General features: G+C 42.0%; 1 protein-coding gene across 1 annotated transcript; it reads right to left on the reverse strand.

The window, feature by feature from the left end:
• Positions 1–639: 639 nt before the first annotated feature.
• On the reverse strand, positions 640–17,078 carry LOC133405001 (cyclin-dependent kinase-like 1). The gene is made up of 9 exons (XM_061681582.1): positions 16,911–17,078; positions 14,514–14,635; positions 9,568–9,640; positions 9,193–9,283; positions 6,400–6,600; positions 6,242–6,324; positions 6,099–6,155; positions 2,276–2,431; positions 640–735 (listed from the first exon to the last, which is right to left on the reverse strand). Exons 1-9 carry the CDS (start codon positions 17,076–17,078, stop codon positions 640–642), a joined length of 1,047 nt encoding a protein of 348 aa, XP_061537566.1.
• Between the last annotated feature and the right edge of the window lie 280 nt (positions 17,079–17,358).

Genomic DNA, 17,358 nt, shown 5'->3' on the forward strand with positions numbered 1-17,358 from the left:
TAACATCAGCAGGTTTCAGGTGCAGTCCCTGAACGCAGCACAAGAGTCCATCCTGGTACCTTGATTTACAAGTTTAATCCATTTTGTGACCATGCTCATAACTCAGTTTACTCAAACTAAGTGTCACAATTGAAAGGAATTAAATCCATTCCAGCCCCTCCCCCCAAAAAATATTACATTTTTAAGAAAGAAAAATAGCACTGAATTGTTGAAAACATAATAAAAGAGAATGTAAAGAAATAAACTGGCTTTAAAAAGTGTAATTACTGTATGTGCAGTAGTATCCATGTGTTGGCTGTGTGCCTTATAAGGGGGTGTGGCTTAGTGAGGGCATTGGGCGCTGGAGTCTGTAAATCGGCGTGTGAGCATCTGGGCGTGAGTTGTGGTCTACAGCACCTCCTTTAGCTCATTTCATATTTGTTATGATGGACTGTTTGTCCTGTTCAATACATGTCTAAAAGTGCCTCGATGACTGTGGCTCTTCTTGCCCACATGTGAGTACAGTACCGTAATTGCTAAAAATGTTTCACTTTACTCGAGGGGCGACATCCGAAGCTCGCTTGTTTGTCAAGTTTTGGCTCACAACACACAGCAAAAAATCACTCCCACACAAAGATGAAGATGGCTGCTGGTCATTGGCTAAATGTTGGGCAGGTGATACTTGTGCTTGGCCGGCTTCTTGCCGTCCGGCGCAGGTGACATGTTGCTGTTTGTTAACTGTGGCAGGTATTGAGCCTAGCAGACACACAAAGAGGAACACCATCAGTGTAAAAGTTTCATGTTTCTCTGCTTTCCATACCCAAATTTTATTTCACTTGGCTAAATAGTGTATCGTATATGGGTTAAATAAAAATTTTATTAATTTAGGAGAAAAGAATGAGCTGGAAGCGACGCCTGCGTTACTTCCGGTTTAGCGTAATTTTAAATTACAGCGTTATAAATGAAGCTATTTTAGTAAAAGGGGCACCGCATCGCTTTTTATGTGGATAAAATTTAGGGGAAGTGACGAGAAACCTTTTTATCAGTCTCGTAATCTGAAGGTTGCTACACTTTCTGAAATGTTGATAAGAGTTCTAGACCGCCATAGGTTTGTTTCCTCGAACCCAAACACACACAACAATGCAGGCTTATGGAAAATTTAATGATCTAACATGGGGAATCTACAGGGAAGGAATACAGAAAAACACAAAACAAACAAAGTACAGACGAACATTGGCAAAGGAAGCTGACTTGTGATGTGAGATTGCTAATGCGCATGGGGTGTCAATGCGTATAGCTGGAATTTAAAACCAAAATATGCACTAATCTGTACATTTAGTAGACTTACGTGTGTTGACCAATTCAGGCAGGCAGGTCGACCTTCAGGGGGTTGGAAAGAGTGCTCAAGAGGGATGGTTTGCAGGAAAAGGAAGGAAAGAGAAAAAGATGCACTTCAAGTGCAGGTGGGCCGGCGCTGGCAGTGGCAATGCTTGCCACGCGGTCAGGGAAAACTCGCACCACAATTCCTTCCCAACGGAGCCTCGTCCGTAAACTTCCCTACACCTAAAAGGGTAGCTTTGGGGAGCTGGCAGGTGCTCCCTGCGGTCCACGCTTGGCAGCGTGGCAGGGAGGTTCAGTGTCTCCCAGCCTCCGCCACCTCATGGTGAGGTTGGGGGCTCCCCGGCCTGGGCCAGGCCTTCGGCAGGTGGAACAATGAGAGAGAGAGAGAGAGTCAAAGGAGCTCGGCCTTTTATCCGCTTAGGAGAGCGAGGCCGGCCCCTTTTGACCAAATTTATGGCAGACCGCGCCTCTAGAATTGCATTTCATCTTCGTATAATTTGTGGTTTAAAACCAGTGGAATAAAATATTCATTATTGGATTTAAGATAATGAGACCATTGTCCCGCTTTGCATTGTCGCATGCCCATCCTCTTTAATCCCTGTAACGAATGTTTCAGATGTTATGTGATTGTTGACAACATTATAATATTTGCAATGTGGCATTCGTGTTGTGGGGTGAACATTTCATTTCACAGATTTGACATCAGATATTCAAGTTTGCAGAAATACAGTCACTTGTGGCGTTCCCATGTAAAGTTCTAAACCCGCATTTGCAGTGATATTCCGCCACCTGTGTGCTTCGCTAGTACCCCGTCCATTGTCCCGGTCTGGCTAGGAGGTGTCGTGGCACGCAGCAGGGAGGAGACATCTTTGTTGGTGAGGCTCTCCAGGCTGGCTGGTGGTGGAAGTTAATTAATTTCGGGTCTAGCACCTGTATATCAGCTTGTCCCACTCACCCCTGTCTGTCTGCGGCGGGGGCCTTTGTCGTGGCGTCTCCCGGGACGATTTTCCCCCTCGCGGGGCCAGCCGGCAGCACCGTCCTCGGGGATGTAGGGCAGCACCAGTAGCTCCTCGCATGACAGCCTGAGTGAGGGATCCATCGCCAGGCACGACTACACACAGACAAGTACATACTAGCCGTGGAACGGTTCACAAAATCCATGGTTTGGTTTGTATCTCAGTTTTGTGGTCTCGGTTCGGTTCGGTATACGTTCTTGGAAAAATAAATTGCCTTGTATAGTTAGGTTCAAAGTTAAAGTATGTTCATAGCATTTATAAATTATATTGTTTTATTGTATTATAACAATTTAACTTACTTTTTATTAATCAGAAATATATATTTGCTGTTATATCTTTATATCAGGGGCACATAGTGACAGGCAGAACAATTAAATGCTCTTCCATTGGATGGCAAAAGGTACAATAAACCTGTTGCCGTTCATACAACAAAACAAGTCATGGCTCCCTACAAATACATCAGCTTTGTGTTCAACTAAATAAACCCGTATTTTACAGAGTAAAATACATTTGTGACTAAATTGAGACTATAATTAATTAAGTATTCATACTTTTTATATTTATGTTTCATGGTTTACCTTGAGGCGGCACGGTGGACGACTGGTTAGAGCGTCTGCCTCACAGTTCTGGGGCCGGGGTTCAATCCCCGGCCCCGACTGTGTGGAGTTTGTATGTTCTTCCCGTGCCTGCGTGGGTTTTCTCCGGGCACTCCGGTTTCCTCCCACATCCCAAAAACATGCATGGTAGGTGATTTGACGACTCAAAATTGCCCGTAGGTGTGACTGTGAGCGCGAATGGTTGTTTGTTTGTATGTGCCCAGCGATTGGCTGGCAACCAGTTCAGGGTGTACCCCGCCTCCTGCCCGATGATAGCTGGGATTGGCTCCACCACGCCCGCGACCCTAGTGAGGAGAAGCGGCTCAGAAAATGGATGGATGGATGGATGGATTTACCTTGAGGTTTTTCTAATGTAAAATAGGTGCCTTGGCTCAACAAAGGTCTACTGATGATAATAATTTGTGAATGAGCTCAGTTTATGCATAGATTTGCAACATTGATACATGCTTCAAGCCAGGCCCATAAATATTGGAACATGGATACAATTGTCATCTTTTTGGCTCTAAACACCACCACAATGGATTTGAAATGAAACAATCAAGATGTGCTTCAACTACAGACTTTCAGGCTTTAATTTGTGGGTATTTACATCCAAATCTGGTAAATCGTGTAGGAGTTAAAACAGTTTGTGTATATGCCGCCCACTTTTTAGGGGCTAGCATGCTAGCATTGCGTATTCTCAGGCGAAGCAGTTTCCGCGGTAATGAGAACACCTCTGTCAGTCATGAACAAAGTGATTTCCAGCGAGTTTGCTACAATATGTAGCATTAGCACATAGTAGGCTTTACACGATCAGGATTTTTGGGGCCGATCAGCGAGTTTAAAAAAAACGATAACCGATCACCGATCCGATCACACGGTGGAGCAATGTGTCTATTTAAATGACTTGTTCATTTACTGTATATACTTGTGTACTTAATTGCTCAAAAAATTATATTTAAAATAAATAATGTATCTTGTATAAATAATGTTCATCTATTTATGCCAGTGAGGCATAGTGACAGACAGAACATATGGTCTTCTATTAGATGGCAGGAAGTACATACACTAATTAATGTATCCACTTTTTGTGACATTTTTGTTTGTTGGTGCGCCGTGAGATTTTTCAATTGTAAAATATGTTCCTTGGCTTCATAAAGGTTGGAAATCACTGCTCTAGTCAGATTGTGTATTCTAATCAGTCAGGTCAAACCAACATTACAACATGACAGAAATAATGGGTGCCAACTTACTTACTTTATTGTAATTAAATTACTTCACACACACCAAAAACTTTGGAGCATGATTCGACAGAACGCCTGCATGTTCGATTACAACCATTAGTGCTAGCACTAGCTTACTAGGGTACATAAAGTTTTGTTGCCTGCTTACGAGCCATATCGTACAACCCCAATTACAATGAAGTTGGGACGTTGTGTTGAACATAAATAAAAACAGAATAAAATGATTTGAAAATCATGTTCAACCTATATTTAATTGAATACACTACAAAGACAAGATATTTAATTGAATACACTACAAAGACAAGATATTTAATGTTCAAACTGATAAACTTTATTAATTCTATGGCTGCAACACGTTCTAAAAAGCTGAGACAGGTGGCAAAAAAGACTGACAAAGTTGAGGAATGCTCATCAAACACCTGTTTGGAACATCCCACAGGTGAACAGACTAATTGGGAACAGGTGGGTGCCATGATTGGGTATAAAAGGAGCTTCCCTGAATTGCTCAGTCATTCACAAGCAAAGATGGGGCGAGGTTCAAGTACGTGAGAAAATCGTCAAACAGTTTAAGGACAATGTTCCTCAACGTACAATTGCAAGGAATTTAGGGATTTCATCATCTAGGGTCCATAATATCATCAAAAGGTTCAGAGAATCTGGAGAAATCACTGCATATAAGTGGCAAGGCCAAAAACTAACATTGAATGCCCGTGACCTTCGATCCCTTAGGCGATCCAAAAACCAACATCAATGTGTAAAGGATATCGCCACATGGGCTCAGGGACACTTCAGAAAACCAATGTCAGTACTACAGTTCGGCGCTACATCCGTAAGTGCAACTTGAAACAATACTATGCAAAGCAAAAGCCATTTATCAACAACACCCAGAAACGCCGCTGGCTTCTCTCCTGAGCTCATCTAAGATGGACTGATGCAAAGTGGAAAAGTGTTCTGTCGTCCGACGAGTCCACATTTCAAATTGTTTTTGGAAATTGTGGACGTCGTGTCCTCCGGGCCAAAGAGGAAAAGAACCATCTGGACTGTTATGGAAGCAAAGTTCAAAAGCCAGCATCTGTGATGGTATGGGGCTGTGTTTGTGCCAATGGCATTGGTAACTTACACATCTGTGAAGGCACCATTAATGCTGAAAGATACATACAGGTTTTGGAGAAACATATGCTGCCATCCAAGCAACGTCTTGTTAATGGATGCTCCTGCTTATTTCAGCAAGACAATACCAAACCACATTATGCACGTGTTACAACAGCGTCGCTTCATAGTAAAACAGTGCGGGTGCTAGACTGGCCTGCCTGCAGTCCAGACCTGTCTCCCATTGAAAATGTGTGGCACATTATGAAGCGTAAAATACGACAGCGGAGACCGTGGGCTGTTGAAGATCTGAAGCTGTACATCAAGCAAGAATGGGAAAGAATTCCAGCTTCAAAGTTTCAACAATTAGTGTCCTCAGTTCCCAAACCTTTATTAAATGTTAAAAGAAAATGTGATGTAACACAGTGGTAAACATGAACCTTTCTCAGGTTTTTTGGAACGTGTTGCAGCCATAAAATTATAAGTTAATGATTATTTTCTAAAAACAATAAAGTTCATCGGTTTGAACATTAAATATCTTGTCTTTGTAGTGTATTCAATTAAATATAGGTTGAACATTATTTGCAAATCATTGTATTCTGTTTTTATTTATGTTTAACACAACGTCCCAACTTCATTGGAATTGGGGTTGTACATGCATCCCAAAAACATGCATGATTGGTTCATTGAAGACTTTAAATTGTCTAATTGTATGAATGTGAATGGTTGTGTCAATATGTGCTCTGCAATTGACTAGTCCAGTCCCGTTTTTGTTTTGTCCAACTGCAACCCTAGTAAGTGTGCTAGAAAATGGATGGAAAATTTGAACATACCTTCATGACTTGGAGAGCCTGGGATGATGCACCAGCGAATCGCTTTTCAAGAGTTTCCTGTGAGTAAGAACATGAGTGACACCATCAACACCTCTTACAGTATGTTTGAAGAAACAAAGTTTCAGTGGCAATGGGAATCATACCGTGGTGTCAGGTTCAGGAATACTGACTCCACTGAAGAAAACATTAGACCGGAACACCTGCTGGTGTCGAGGGATGAGGTCTCCTGTAATGAGGAAGGATCATGAAGAAGTCCCACAGTCTCACCTGTGGAATCTTTCGGAAACGGGTTGCGGTATACCGAGAGTTTTCCGGATGAGGTAGAGCTGGTCCACGTCGGACTTCCCGGGCCAGAGCGGACTCCCGCTGAGCAGCTCGGCAAAGACGCATCCCAGCGCCCATACATCCACGGCAGGTCCATACTGAGTGTCCCCGACCAACAGCTCTGGAGCCCGATACCAGCGGGTCGCCACATAGTCTGTGTAGTCGTCCTCTGGTCCAGCTGAGACCACAACAACAACAACAACAAAAATACATTAAACAACATGTGTCTCTACAGCCAATCCAAGTTCCTTGAGATTTGAGTTAAATTCGTTCCATGATCACTCTTTAGCAACCCACTTTTCCCTTAACTATTAATCTATCTTTTATGGTTTAATAAATGTGATAAAGTACAATATACTATATGTGCAGCATCAAACGCCGATACGGGCTCACTGTTCAGGGCTTCCATATATCCAATTGCTCAATGTGCCAGGATGAGTCAGCAACTGTCATGTTTATTTATTTATTTTTTGCTCCCACAGTGTTCGAGAGCATCGCGCAGTGTGTGGTAGTCTTTAAGGATAACAACGCCGCACATAGATGCAAATTGTTAGTCCATGTTGCTATGGTCTTTCCCATTGTAAGTTACAGTAGATGGAGGCTATGTGGTCGTTTCAAATACACAATGTGTAATTCTCTTTGCTTTATGTTTAGTTTGACAGTAAACTTCACCAGAGAGTGACAATAAATAGCTTGAAGTCTCTTTTTTTAAGAATATTTTGTAATTATATCAGTCAAAGTGGTGCTTTTTGTGAAGTGAGTTGAGTCATCTGCCACCATCCAGCTCAAATCTCAATCTTGGGCTAACAAAAAAAATGGCCAATTGACAGCTTGTATCTAAAAAAAACCCGCAACACGTGTCACTCGTATCTCAAGGTACCACTGTATACTGTATATGGAGGCGGTATCAGTTCCTCAGTAAGCCGCAGTAGCATTAAGGGTTTACAGAGTATAAATAATATGCCTGTGACTACTGTCGTATTGTCTGTCTACATGTGTTACATGTAGACCTGTCATGGTCTGTGTTTTGGTTTGGGTTGTGTTTAGTTTTGTTCCATGTTTGTCGTGTGCTCATTAAGTTGTTGTGTCCACCTGTTCGCGTCTACTTTGTGTCGACCAATCAGCTCTCTCCAGCCACTCGTGTCTTGTCCAGGTGTTCCTCGTTGTCTCGTCTATCTGTTTGTATTTAGTTCCCTGGTTTCTTTCAGTTCTTGTCGGTTCATTGTCGTTGTCACATGTCTTTGCCATGTTATAGTCGCCAGTTGTCTTTATCATTGTGGTATGTCATTGTCAGGTGTCATTTTCCCTTTCTATTCCATGTCTTACTCACAGGTCATAGTTTGTTTCCAGTTTTAGATATTCGAGTGTTTCTTTGTTACTTTGATTTGATTGGTATCTGTTGTGGGACTTTGTTCAATTTTCCCTTTTTGAAGATTAAATATTATTTTGAGACTCCCGCACTCCTGCCTTGCCTCCCTGCTTCCCTGCAATTGCGTCCACCATGTTCTTGCCTTGCGTTACTCGCCCTCGCCCTAACCACGTACATGACAAGACCCACCAATGTGACCTGGGAAAGACTACGATACAGTCCCGCCTTTTATACTGCCTCTAAAGCCAACAAAATGGCGAGCCTTCGTCTTCCACATTCCATGTTGGTGTCTTTCAATACACCACAGCGACAGAGGAAAAGCTGAGAAAAAAGCTCCATCCTGTTTTTGATTCTACTTGGAAATCTGGGAAATTCATGGGTCAACATCAACCTCGCATTCTGTGTCGCTACCTTTCACACAGAACAGTGATCTGGGAAAAGCGAACATTTGATGGGTAGCGTGCTACAATACTGTCCGGTTTATGATACTACCGCCAAATCTGGCAAATTGGATGCGTGAAAGAAGATACACAGACAGTGTCCCTGCGAAATTGGCAGGTTGCCTACATCCTCCTCATTCCCTGCCGGTGACTTTCCCAAAGAATAGCAACACGGGGGAAAAAGCCAGCTTTAATGGGTAGTGTGAAAGTGATACTACCTCCAAAGCCAGGAAATTCACGGGTCAATTTTAACCCCGATTGCATAGGGATAGCTTTCGCAAAGAACAGATACACAAATACAAATCCACTTTGATGTGGAGAGTGGGCTGTCGTAGTCTCACCATTCCAATGTCAATGCCTTTCACACAAAACAGCAACACATAAAAAAAGCAGGAAAATAAATTCCATTGATGGAGTCCAGCCTCTGATACTACCTCCAAAGCTGTGAAATTCTGGTCAACTTTCAACCCCCATTCTGCATCGATACCTTTCACAAAGAACATCGACACCGGCTTTTGCGGAGAGTGTGAAAAGAGCTACCCTGACGCTGTCCCACTCAGATACAATCTCTGAAGCCAGCAAATTTGCGGGTCGATTGCAACTCCCTCATTCTGCCAGTGCTTTTCACACACAACAGCAACACAGGAAAACGTCTGCTTTGACAGGCTATGTGAAATGGGGCTTATGTTCCTAGTGAGCACTAAATAAGACAACATTATGAAGGGATTACAAGGTCTCCTGAAAGTACACAACAGCACGTTTGGTAACACGATAGGGAAACCCAAAACAGGACTGGTCAACAGCACACACTCCTCACAGGGTCGCACTAATTGACGCCAGGTGAAGCATTGAAAGCAAGGAGGCGGTGCTTAATAAGTCATAAGAGTCAGTAAATACACATAAAGGCCATAACCGTGCGTGCACACAGATATACACACACACATACTGACAATGGACCTACTCAGAATGCGAGCGAACCCAAAGTCGCACAACTTGATGACTCCAGTCTTGGTGAGGAGGATATTCTCTGGCTTCACGTCGCGGTGGATGCACTGCAACACAAACACAATACACGTCTCATGTTCCTGCTGACATTCAACACCACGCAACATACACTGCGCTATTTATACACTCACTGGCCAGTGACCAGGGTTGGGGGACTCGAGTCACATGACTCTAGTTGGACTTAAGTTGTGTATATGCTACTTACAATGACCAATAACCAATGAAACTAGATCAAGCTGTGTCAAAGATTCTGCCTAAAATGCATGATGGTAGGGTATAGAACCACAATATAAAATACATCGTGAATTTTTCCTGTGAAGCTCTAACTGACGTTGTGCTTGTGGCAGAAGTTGACCGCTTGTAGCGTCTGCCACACGATGCTCTTCAGCTTAGCCTCGGGAACCCTGCGGAAGGACAGCACAAGGAACATAAAGTGGACCCATGTTTCCCAACCTTTCTAGAGCCAAGGCACATATTTTTCAGTGCCGTGAAAAATGATTTGCCCCCTTCTCAAATTCTTATTTCTATACATAGTTTCCCCACTTAAATGTTTAAGATCATCAAACACGTAGTAACAATATTCTTACTTGAGTATAATGTTTGGCTACTCTACCCACCCCTGGAGCGGACATCCTCTATTGCCACTCTTACGTTTAAGCAACATTTTTGCTCATCAGATCAGCCCGTGTCGTATTTGTTGCACTGGTCTTTTGTATTTTCATGTTGAGGTGCTGTGGGTCCCAACGGAACCGTGAAGCACACGTAACATTGGAAACAAGAGCTGATCCGCTAGTACATCTTGTATTAATTAGGAAACACGCCTACAATTATCTAATTAGTTTCCAGATGTTAATGTTAAATGTAAAAAAGCGACAGAGAGATCAGAATCAGAATCAGAATCATGTTCATGTTTCATCTTTCATCATGTTGGGAATTATGTCACAACACAGAATAAACTAACTCCAAATTCAGAAATGGCCAATTAAAATTTTTTTTTTGTTTATTTTCCTGGAGGATGCATTTGGGATTGGCCTTTTTTTTATTTTCCTGGAGGATGCATTTGGGATTAGCCTTTGAAGTTGGTAATTGTGAAAAATGAAATGAAACAGACAATAATTTTAGTCAATTATTTTCCAGAATGAGATTGGTTAAAGAGGAGGATGCTATTCGTGCTTCACAGCTTGAAGCAGGCATTAGGTACAGGTGGAGATGGGCCTTCCTCAAGTTGGAGGCCAAAACAAAAAAAGCAAAGAAATTAGGCAAATTTAATTTTAAACTTAAATTTGTACATCAACATGTACTTCAGCGATGTAAATAAGTTTTTCTGCGTGAAGAAAATGTTTATTTTGCCTTATTGTACTCTTCAGAGCCATAATTTATGTTAAAATCAAAAAACAATTCTCTGCGGGGGCCCGGGGGATCCCCCCAGACCCCCCCTACAATGTTTTTTTTTTTTTTTTTTTTTTTACCTTTTTCATGCCTTTGGTGTTTGCATGTCTGTCTTAAACATGGAAGTAGGGAAACTCTGCAAAAAAATAAGAATTTGAGAGGGGGGCAACTACTTTTTACGGCACTGTATAAGAGAAAAATCTCACAGCTATTGATGTGCGGATCGATACTAAAATATCAATACCTCCGATACCAGATCTTTATGCTCTAAAATCGATTCTCAAATCAAAATTGTAGATTCATTTGATACTTTAATTATTTGATATTATTAACAGGAACATGGTGGAAGGTAAAGTATTCATTATTGCTGAAATGACATGTGGTTGGTGGGACGTACTTTGTCTTTGGACAGAGTAAGTGCGTAAGGCGTATGCGCAGCGGCTGCTCAGTAAGTCAGTCACTCAGTAGACAATGGCAGAGCGTAAACGGAGAACTGTGAAACAACAACTCCACAAACAGACAAGATCTGGTTTGTGATGTTTGTAAGGAGTTGTCAAAAATGTAACAAAGTATATATACTGAAATAATGATCTCGTCTCAATTTACTGACAAATGTACTTACTCTGTGTTAAATATGGGCCTGTTTAGCTGAGCTATTCAGTCGTATGACTGGCAACAGTTGGATAAAGGTTAATTGTACCTTCTGGCATCAAGTGGAAGAGGATTTTTATTCTTTCCCTGTCACTATTCATCGATGGCAGGGATAAATAAGTAAAGGTACATTAATAATCATAATTTTCAGACCAATTAATTGAAACTGGACAATTTCCCACAGCACCACGATTGGGAATCACTGAACTAGAGGAACACTGCGTCACCAGTCTAGTTTGTTTGAAAAAGGAAGCATTGCTCGTCGCCACGGTAACCTTCAGCCTATCTGGGTAACAAGTGGCTTTGTTTCCAGGGACATCTACTGTTTCTGCTGCATGGCCGTGCAGGCATAAAGGTCGAATGGCCTCAAACAGCGGACTTTTGTGTGACGTTAGAATACATGAGTAGGTTTCCACGCACACTCAAGTATACATTGCAAACATGTAGCCAACCACTGTCTTTCATTACTTAGCAGTGGCTGAACTTTCATTCCTCTTCAGTGACTCTTAAACTGGGGTCCCTGCGGTGCAACAAAATAATTGGCTATAAATAATTATATATTTTTTAAAAATGCATATGGGGACTGGTATGCCAATAAAACTAATATAATAAGCCAACTACTCCTCCCTACTTTAGCTTTGGGCAAATCAAAAACTCCGATATGATTGTGATGTATCATCACATGCAGTAAATCTGAACTCTTGCATGAATATTATTTTTCACAAAAGGCACACTTTGACTCTAAAAATAAAAAAAATACATTGTTTTCACACTCCTGAGCCTCCCTGGTAAGGTCTTTTCAGGGTTGCTGGAGAGGGGGGTCCGTCGGGAAGTCGAATCTCAGATCCAGGAGGAGCAGTGTGGTTTTCGTACTGGCCGTGGAACAGTGGACCAGCTCTACACCCTCGGCAGGGTCCTTGAGGGTGCATGGGAGTTCGTCCAACCATTCTACATGTGTTTTGTGGACTTGGAGAAGGCGTTCGACCGTGTCCCTCGTGGAGTCCTATGGGGGTGCTTCGGGAGTATCAGTCTCAGAATTTGGTCCGGATTGCCGGCAGTAAGTCGGACTTGTTTCCGGTGAGGGTTGGACTCCTTTGTCACCGATTCTGTTCATTACTTTTATGGACAGAATTTCTAGGCACAGCCGAGGCGTAGAGGGGGTCCGGTTAGGTGGGCTCAGTATTGCATCTCTGCTTTTTGCAGATGATGTGGTTCTGTTGGCTTCATCAGGCCGTGATCTTCAACTCTCACTGGAGAGGTTCGCAGCCGAGTGTGAAGCGGCTGGGATGAGAATCAGCACCTCTAAATCTGAGACCATGGTAACTCAGTCAGAAAAAGGTGGAGTGCGCTCTCCAGGTCGGGGATGAGATCCTGCTCCAAGTGGAGAAGTTCAAGTATCTTGGGGTCTTGTTCACAAGTGAGGGAAGAATGGAACAAGAGATCGACCGGCGGATATTTGCAGCGTCTGCAGTGAAGCGGACTTTGTATTGGTCCGCTGTGGTGAAGAAGGAGCCAACCCGAAAGGTGAAGCTCTTTATTTACCAGTCAATCTATGATCCTACCCTCACCTATGGTCACGAGCTGTGGATCGTGACCGAAAGAACAAGATCCCTGATACTGGGATAGGCTCCAGCACGCCCGCGACCCTTGTGAGGATAAGTGGCTCAGAAAATGGAGGGATGGAGTTTGACTACTTTTTCTCATCTTTAATTATCATCATCACTAAAAGTGCTATCCTCATCTACACACACCCACAGTCACATTCACAAATGTTTGTCTGTCTGTCTGTCTTGATTATTAATGCTTCACAATAAAAAAAAAAGAAAAAAGAGAGCAAGAGCATGCAGTAATATTGTACAAAAAGTATTTTTTAAAAATATACTAACAACTTTAATAATAACGCTTACAAAAAAAAACTGCGCTATAGCAGGAACGTAAAGCGTAAACCGTGATGTAGCGGAGGATTACTGGAGTCCTACTTTTAGAGAATAAAAGCATCTTTTCCAGAATAAAAGGAGTAATATGATGGAATAATGTTTTTTTTAATTTATCTATTTGTTAAAATATGACTTACATCCTTGTTAAACGTTGACTTTAAATATATTACGATGATATCTTGGAAAAGTATGGCTTTATTCTTGTAATATTACAACTTTTTATCCCACCAATTGCGTCTACTGTCCATAGGTGTGAATGTGAGTTTGAATGCTTGTTTCTCTATGCCCTGTGATTGCCTGGCGACCAGTCCAGGGCGTACGCTGTTGAGATAGGCCCCGCCTCACTGGGTCTCACTGACAAGCCGTATAGAAAACGGATGGCTTGATGGAAGCGATGACGTAATTCATTCAGCTCTTCCACCATTTTCAAGCCACGAGAAGGCTCTCAAAGCTTGAGTTGCACTTAAATCACAATTAAAGGTCCCATATTTTGGCTATCTAGACCTGCACAGCGTGACTCTCTAATGTGGACTTAGTATGAAAGTGTCAATTTCATTTCAAAAAAACATCTTGGTTTTGTCATACATGTGTCCAGAAAAGACCCCTCTGACAGCAACTTCTGTTTGACCCATGTGCTTTGTCCATATTTGGCTAAGACCGCCCCCTTCTCTCTGATTGGTTGCCTCTGTGCAGAAGACCCACTTGTGAGAGCACACGTGTTTGTTGACAGCGCTGGCTCCGGAGCAGAAAGGGAAGGATCTTCGCTAGGAACGTAGATAAGCTCGAGAAATTCGAATGATTTCAGGCCTCTTGGCAAAAAAACATCTGGATCTCAGGAATGCGGGGACAATTTTAATTCATATTTCACATGTTTACTGAGGCACAATAGAGCCGATATTACATCCCAAATACGAGAAAAAAAACTTGGTTTGGTCAAATATGGCACCTTTAAATTGAACTAGAGCTCCAGAGAAGGCAATGAAGTAGGATTTAGCATGTCTGCCTCACAGTTCTGATGTTCTGAGTTTGAATCTTGGATCCCGCTTCCCTCCACATTCCAGAAACATGCATGTCAGCTTCATTGCAGACTTTAAATTGCCCAATAATTGGTGTGAATGTAAGTGTGAAGGCTTGTTTGTTTAATTTCTATATGTGCGATTGGCTCACCACCAGTCCAGGGTATACCCCCCGCCTCTTCCCCAAAGTCCCAAATGACTGCATCTCACCTGTGACGCTAAATTAAGCTAAGCGGTATGGAAAATAGATGGATTTCAGAAGGTCTGATTGCAGCAAGACTCACCCTCGAGGGTGTTTTTCAAGCTCGTTGAGGACCGTCTGCTCGCAGAACTCGAAGACCAGGTGGAGGCGGCGTTTCCTGCGGAACACCTCCAGCAGGTTGACTAGATTGACGTGTTTCAGCTGCTGTAAGACACGCCGGAGACACAGCATCAGCAATGATGGACAACATGGACTACATGAGGTGGATACTGTATATTTATATAGTCCTGAAATATTGATTGGTTATGTTAACAATACCATTATTTTCTTTAACATGTTTCTTTTTCATTCTTGTGACATTTAGTGGTACACATGGTAGTACATTTTAATTCATGTTAAGATTATGAGGCCCCTTATAAGGGTTCCCTGGACCCAAAAAGTTTGAGAAGGCATCCTGATACTGAGACTGATACACAACTCGAAGTGGCAAAGATTCTTGATAATTGACATTTCAGCCAATCAAAGGCCTGAAGGAAACCAGAACTGGAAAAGGCACAACACACATGAATCGCATATTTGGATTGCTAGTGAAGTTGAAGTACTACTGAATGTATTGGTGGGAGTAAGTCACATACTGTATGTGCAAGTCTCAAGTCATAACCTTCAACTCTCCATCAAGTCCCAAGTCTCTGTGGGGAAAGAAATCAAGGAAGTCAAGTCGAGTCAAGTCATTACTTGGTTTAAGCAAGTCGCAAGTCAAGTCATACAATCTTGCTTCAGTCACAACATATATTGGAGGTAAAAGAAAAAATCACAAATCATAACACTAAAAAACATATTCACACCTTATAAAAGTTAAATGAACAACTGAGATTATGATTGATTGAATGTATTGCACTGAATTGTTTTAGTTGTATTTCAAACTCAATTTAACGCAACTTGTTTTCTGAACAAACTGTGCTGTTTACTTTGTGGTGACAGCCTTGTAACTACTATGGTTCTTAAGAGAACACCATTTTAAAAAATCTCTATATAATCACCTTTAATGTGACACATAACCTGTACAACGCATTTGAAAGAGAGAAGTAACAGCGATAATGTGGTTGCTTACGTGTGCACATGCTCTCATAACTAGGAATGTGGCTGTGTTCAGAATTCAACAATCTCCTTCAGAAGCACTGAGTCTGGACAACTGACAATTGTCATTAGATTAAAGGTTATGTTTCATATGTTGTGGTCTCAATTTTAAAAACATAGTGTCGGCAGCTCCATCACAGAGCCAACACAGATGACATTTTTATGGTGACACTTCAACAAACATGTTCAGTAGTATGAAAATTATATTCACACGTATTCCCACTTGTACTGTACTTACTAATGGTAGAATGCACTTTTGTCAACGACTTTATTTATTTTATTTTTTTTTAATCGCCGTGATTGTAATGCAAAGTGATCCCATACAGCAGACCTGTTACGCACCTGGCATCTTCTAGCATAGTATCTTCTCTTTTTGTACGGCCCTCAAACGTTTTTTGGTTTTGTTGTTTTTTTAAATCTCCACAACTGACCGCTAGCAACGCCGCTTCACTTCTTCTGTGTCATGGGGTTGGCATTATATTTTAGACGCTACTTTCTATCCTTAGAGTGCACACCGCTTCGTCTCATTAGTAAATGAGAGGGAGAGAAAGAAAACAAAAAGTTATGTCTATGACCCGAAACGAAAGGTACAGACAATTATCATAAACCGTCCCACCCCCAGTTACGTACTACTAAAACGTTCACAATCACATAATGATTATTTTTCATCGTCCCAAACCAATCTATGAAACTTAATGTATGACCAGCTAGCTAAACAGTTAAATTACCTTACCTGTCTTTGTCAGTTTTTCTAGTTATGAACGGATGAGGTTTGACGTTGTTGTTGTTGTGTCTTTAATGTGAGAGTTGCAAACCATGCAGGTTAACAACAAAATCCTTGAATCCAAATTTTGTTATCTTTAGAGCTCCTTCCATCGTTCATGCGGGTGGCTACGTCACACTGGCAGGTGCACAAAAATGCAGACTGTGTTGCCAGGTTGGAGCGAATAACCCCCCAAAACTTTTCTCTTTAAATACCAATTTTTAAAACGGCAAACTGTCTGAATTAAATGCAAATTTCCAATTCTAAATTAGATGACTTGTCAAGTCATGTAGTTCAAGTCAAAGTCAAGTCGGTTTGTTCCCAAGTCTAAAGTCAAGTCTTTCTGAAGTATTTGGAAAGTCACAAGTCATAAAACGGGCAACTTGAGTCGACTCGAGCCAAGTCAATTGACTTGAGTCCCCCATCTCCGCCTGAATGCCACACTTAAATATGAAGTGCATACAAAAAAATATATTGTCACATTCACAAGAATATGAAATACATGAAATCGCTGTTTAACTGTTTGTAAAGTTGTTGAAACAAAGGGCCACCTTCAGTTGTATCTCATCGTCTGCTCACCTTCAGCATGCGTATTTCCCTCAGCGCAATCTTCTTGATAATGGGATCGTCTTCCGATTCCACAAACTTCTTGACGGCGACGATTTGGTCCGTGTCTCTGTTTCTACACTTAAACACCACGCCATAAGAACCTTCTCCAATTTTGGCTAGTTTCTCATATTTCTCCATCGGGCAGTGAGTCGCTAACCCTGGAAGAAGGGGGGGAAACATTGTTTAGTAATAAATGAGAAATACATAACAATTCTCCACTTGGTTAAAGCTGCTTCTTACAGTTTGTTTCCTTGCAAAACAATTAATTTGCAATTTTGTTTCATGATTTCCTGTGTTCTCACGTCTCCCCTTTTCCAACCCCTGCGAGTCCAAGCCCGAGTCCTTTTTCTCTGACCGTTACTTGGGCACCCGTTTGGCCATTTATCTGGCACCGCCGTGTGACGGCCAACGGAGGCGC

The sequence above is a fragment of the Phycodurus eques genome, chromosome 7, assembly GCF_024500275.1.
Source record: "Phycodurus eques isolate BA_2022a chromosome 7, UOR_Pequ_1.1, whole genome shotgun sequence".
Classification (NCBI taxonomy): domain Eukaryota; kingdom Metazoa; phylum Chordata; class Actinopteri; order Syngnathiformes; family Syngnathidae; genus Phycodurus; species Phycodurus eques.

Coding starts and splice junctions, on each gene's coding strand:
- LOC133405001 (XM_061681582.1), bottom strand. CDS start 17,078: ATGGAGAAATATGAGAAACTAGCCAAAATTGGAGAAGGTTCTTATGGC. Junction 9,641..14,513: donor CTTGAAAAACACCCTCGAGG/GTGAGTCTTGCT, acceptor GTCCTTCCGCAG/GGTTCCCGAGGCTAAGCTGA. Junction 9,284..9,567: donor ACTTCTGCCACAAGCACAAC/GTCAGTTAGAGC, acceptor TTTGTGTTGCAG/TGCATCCACCGCGACGTGAA.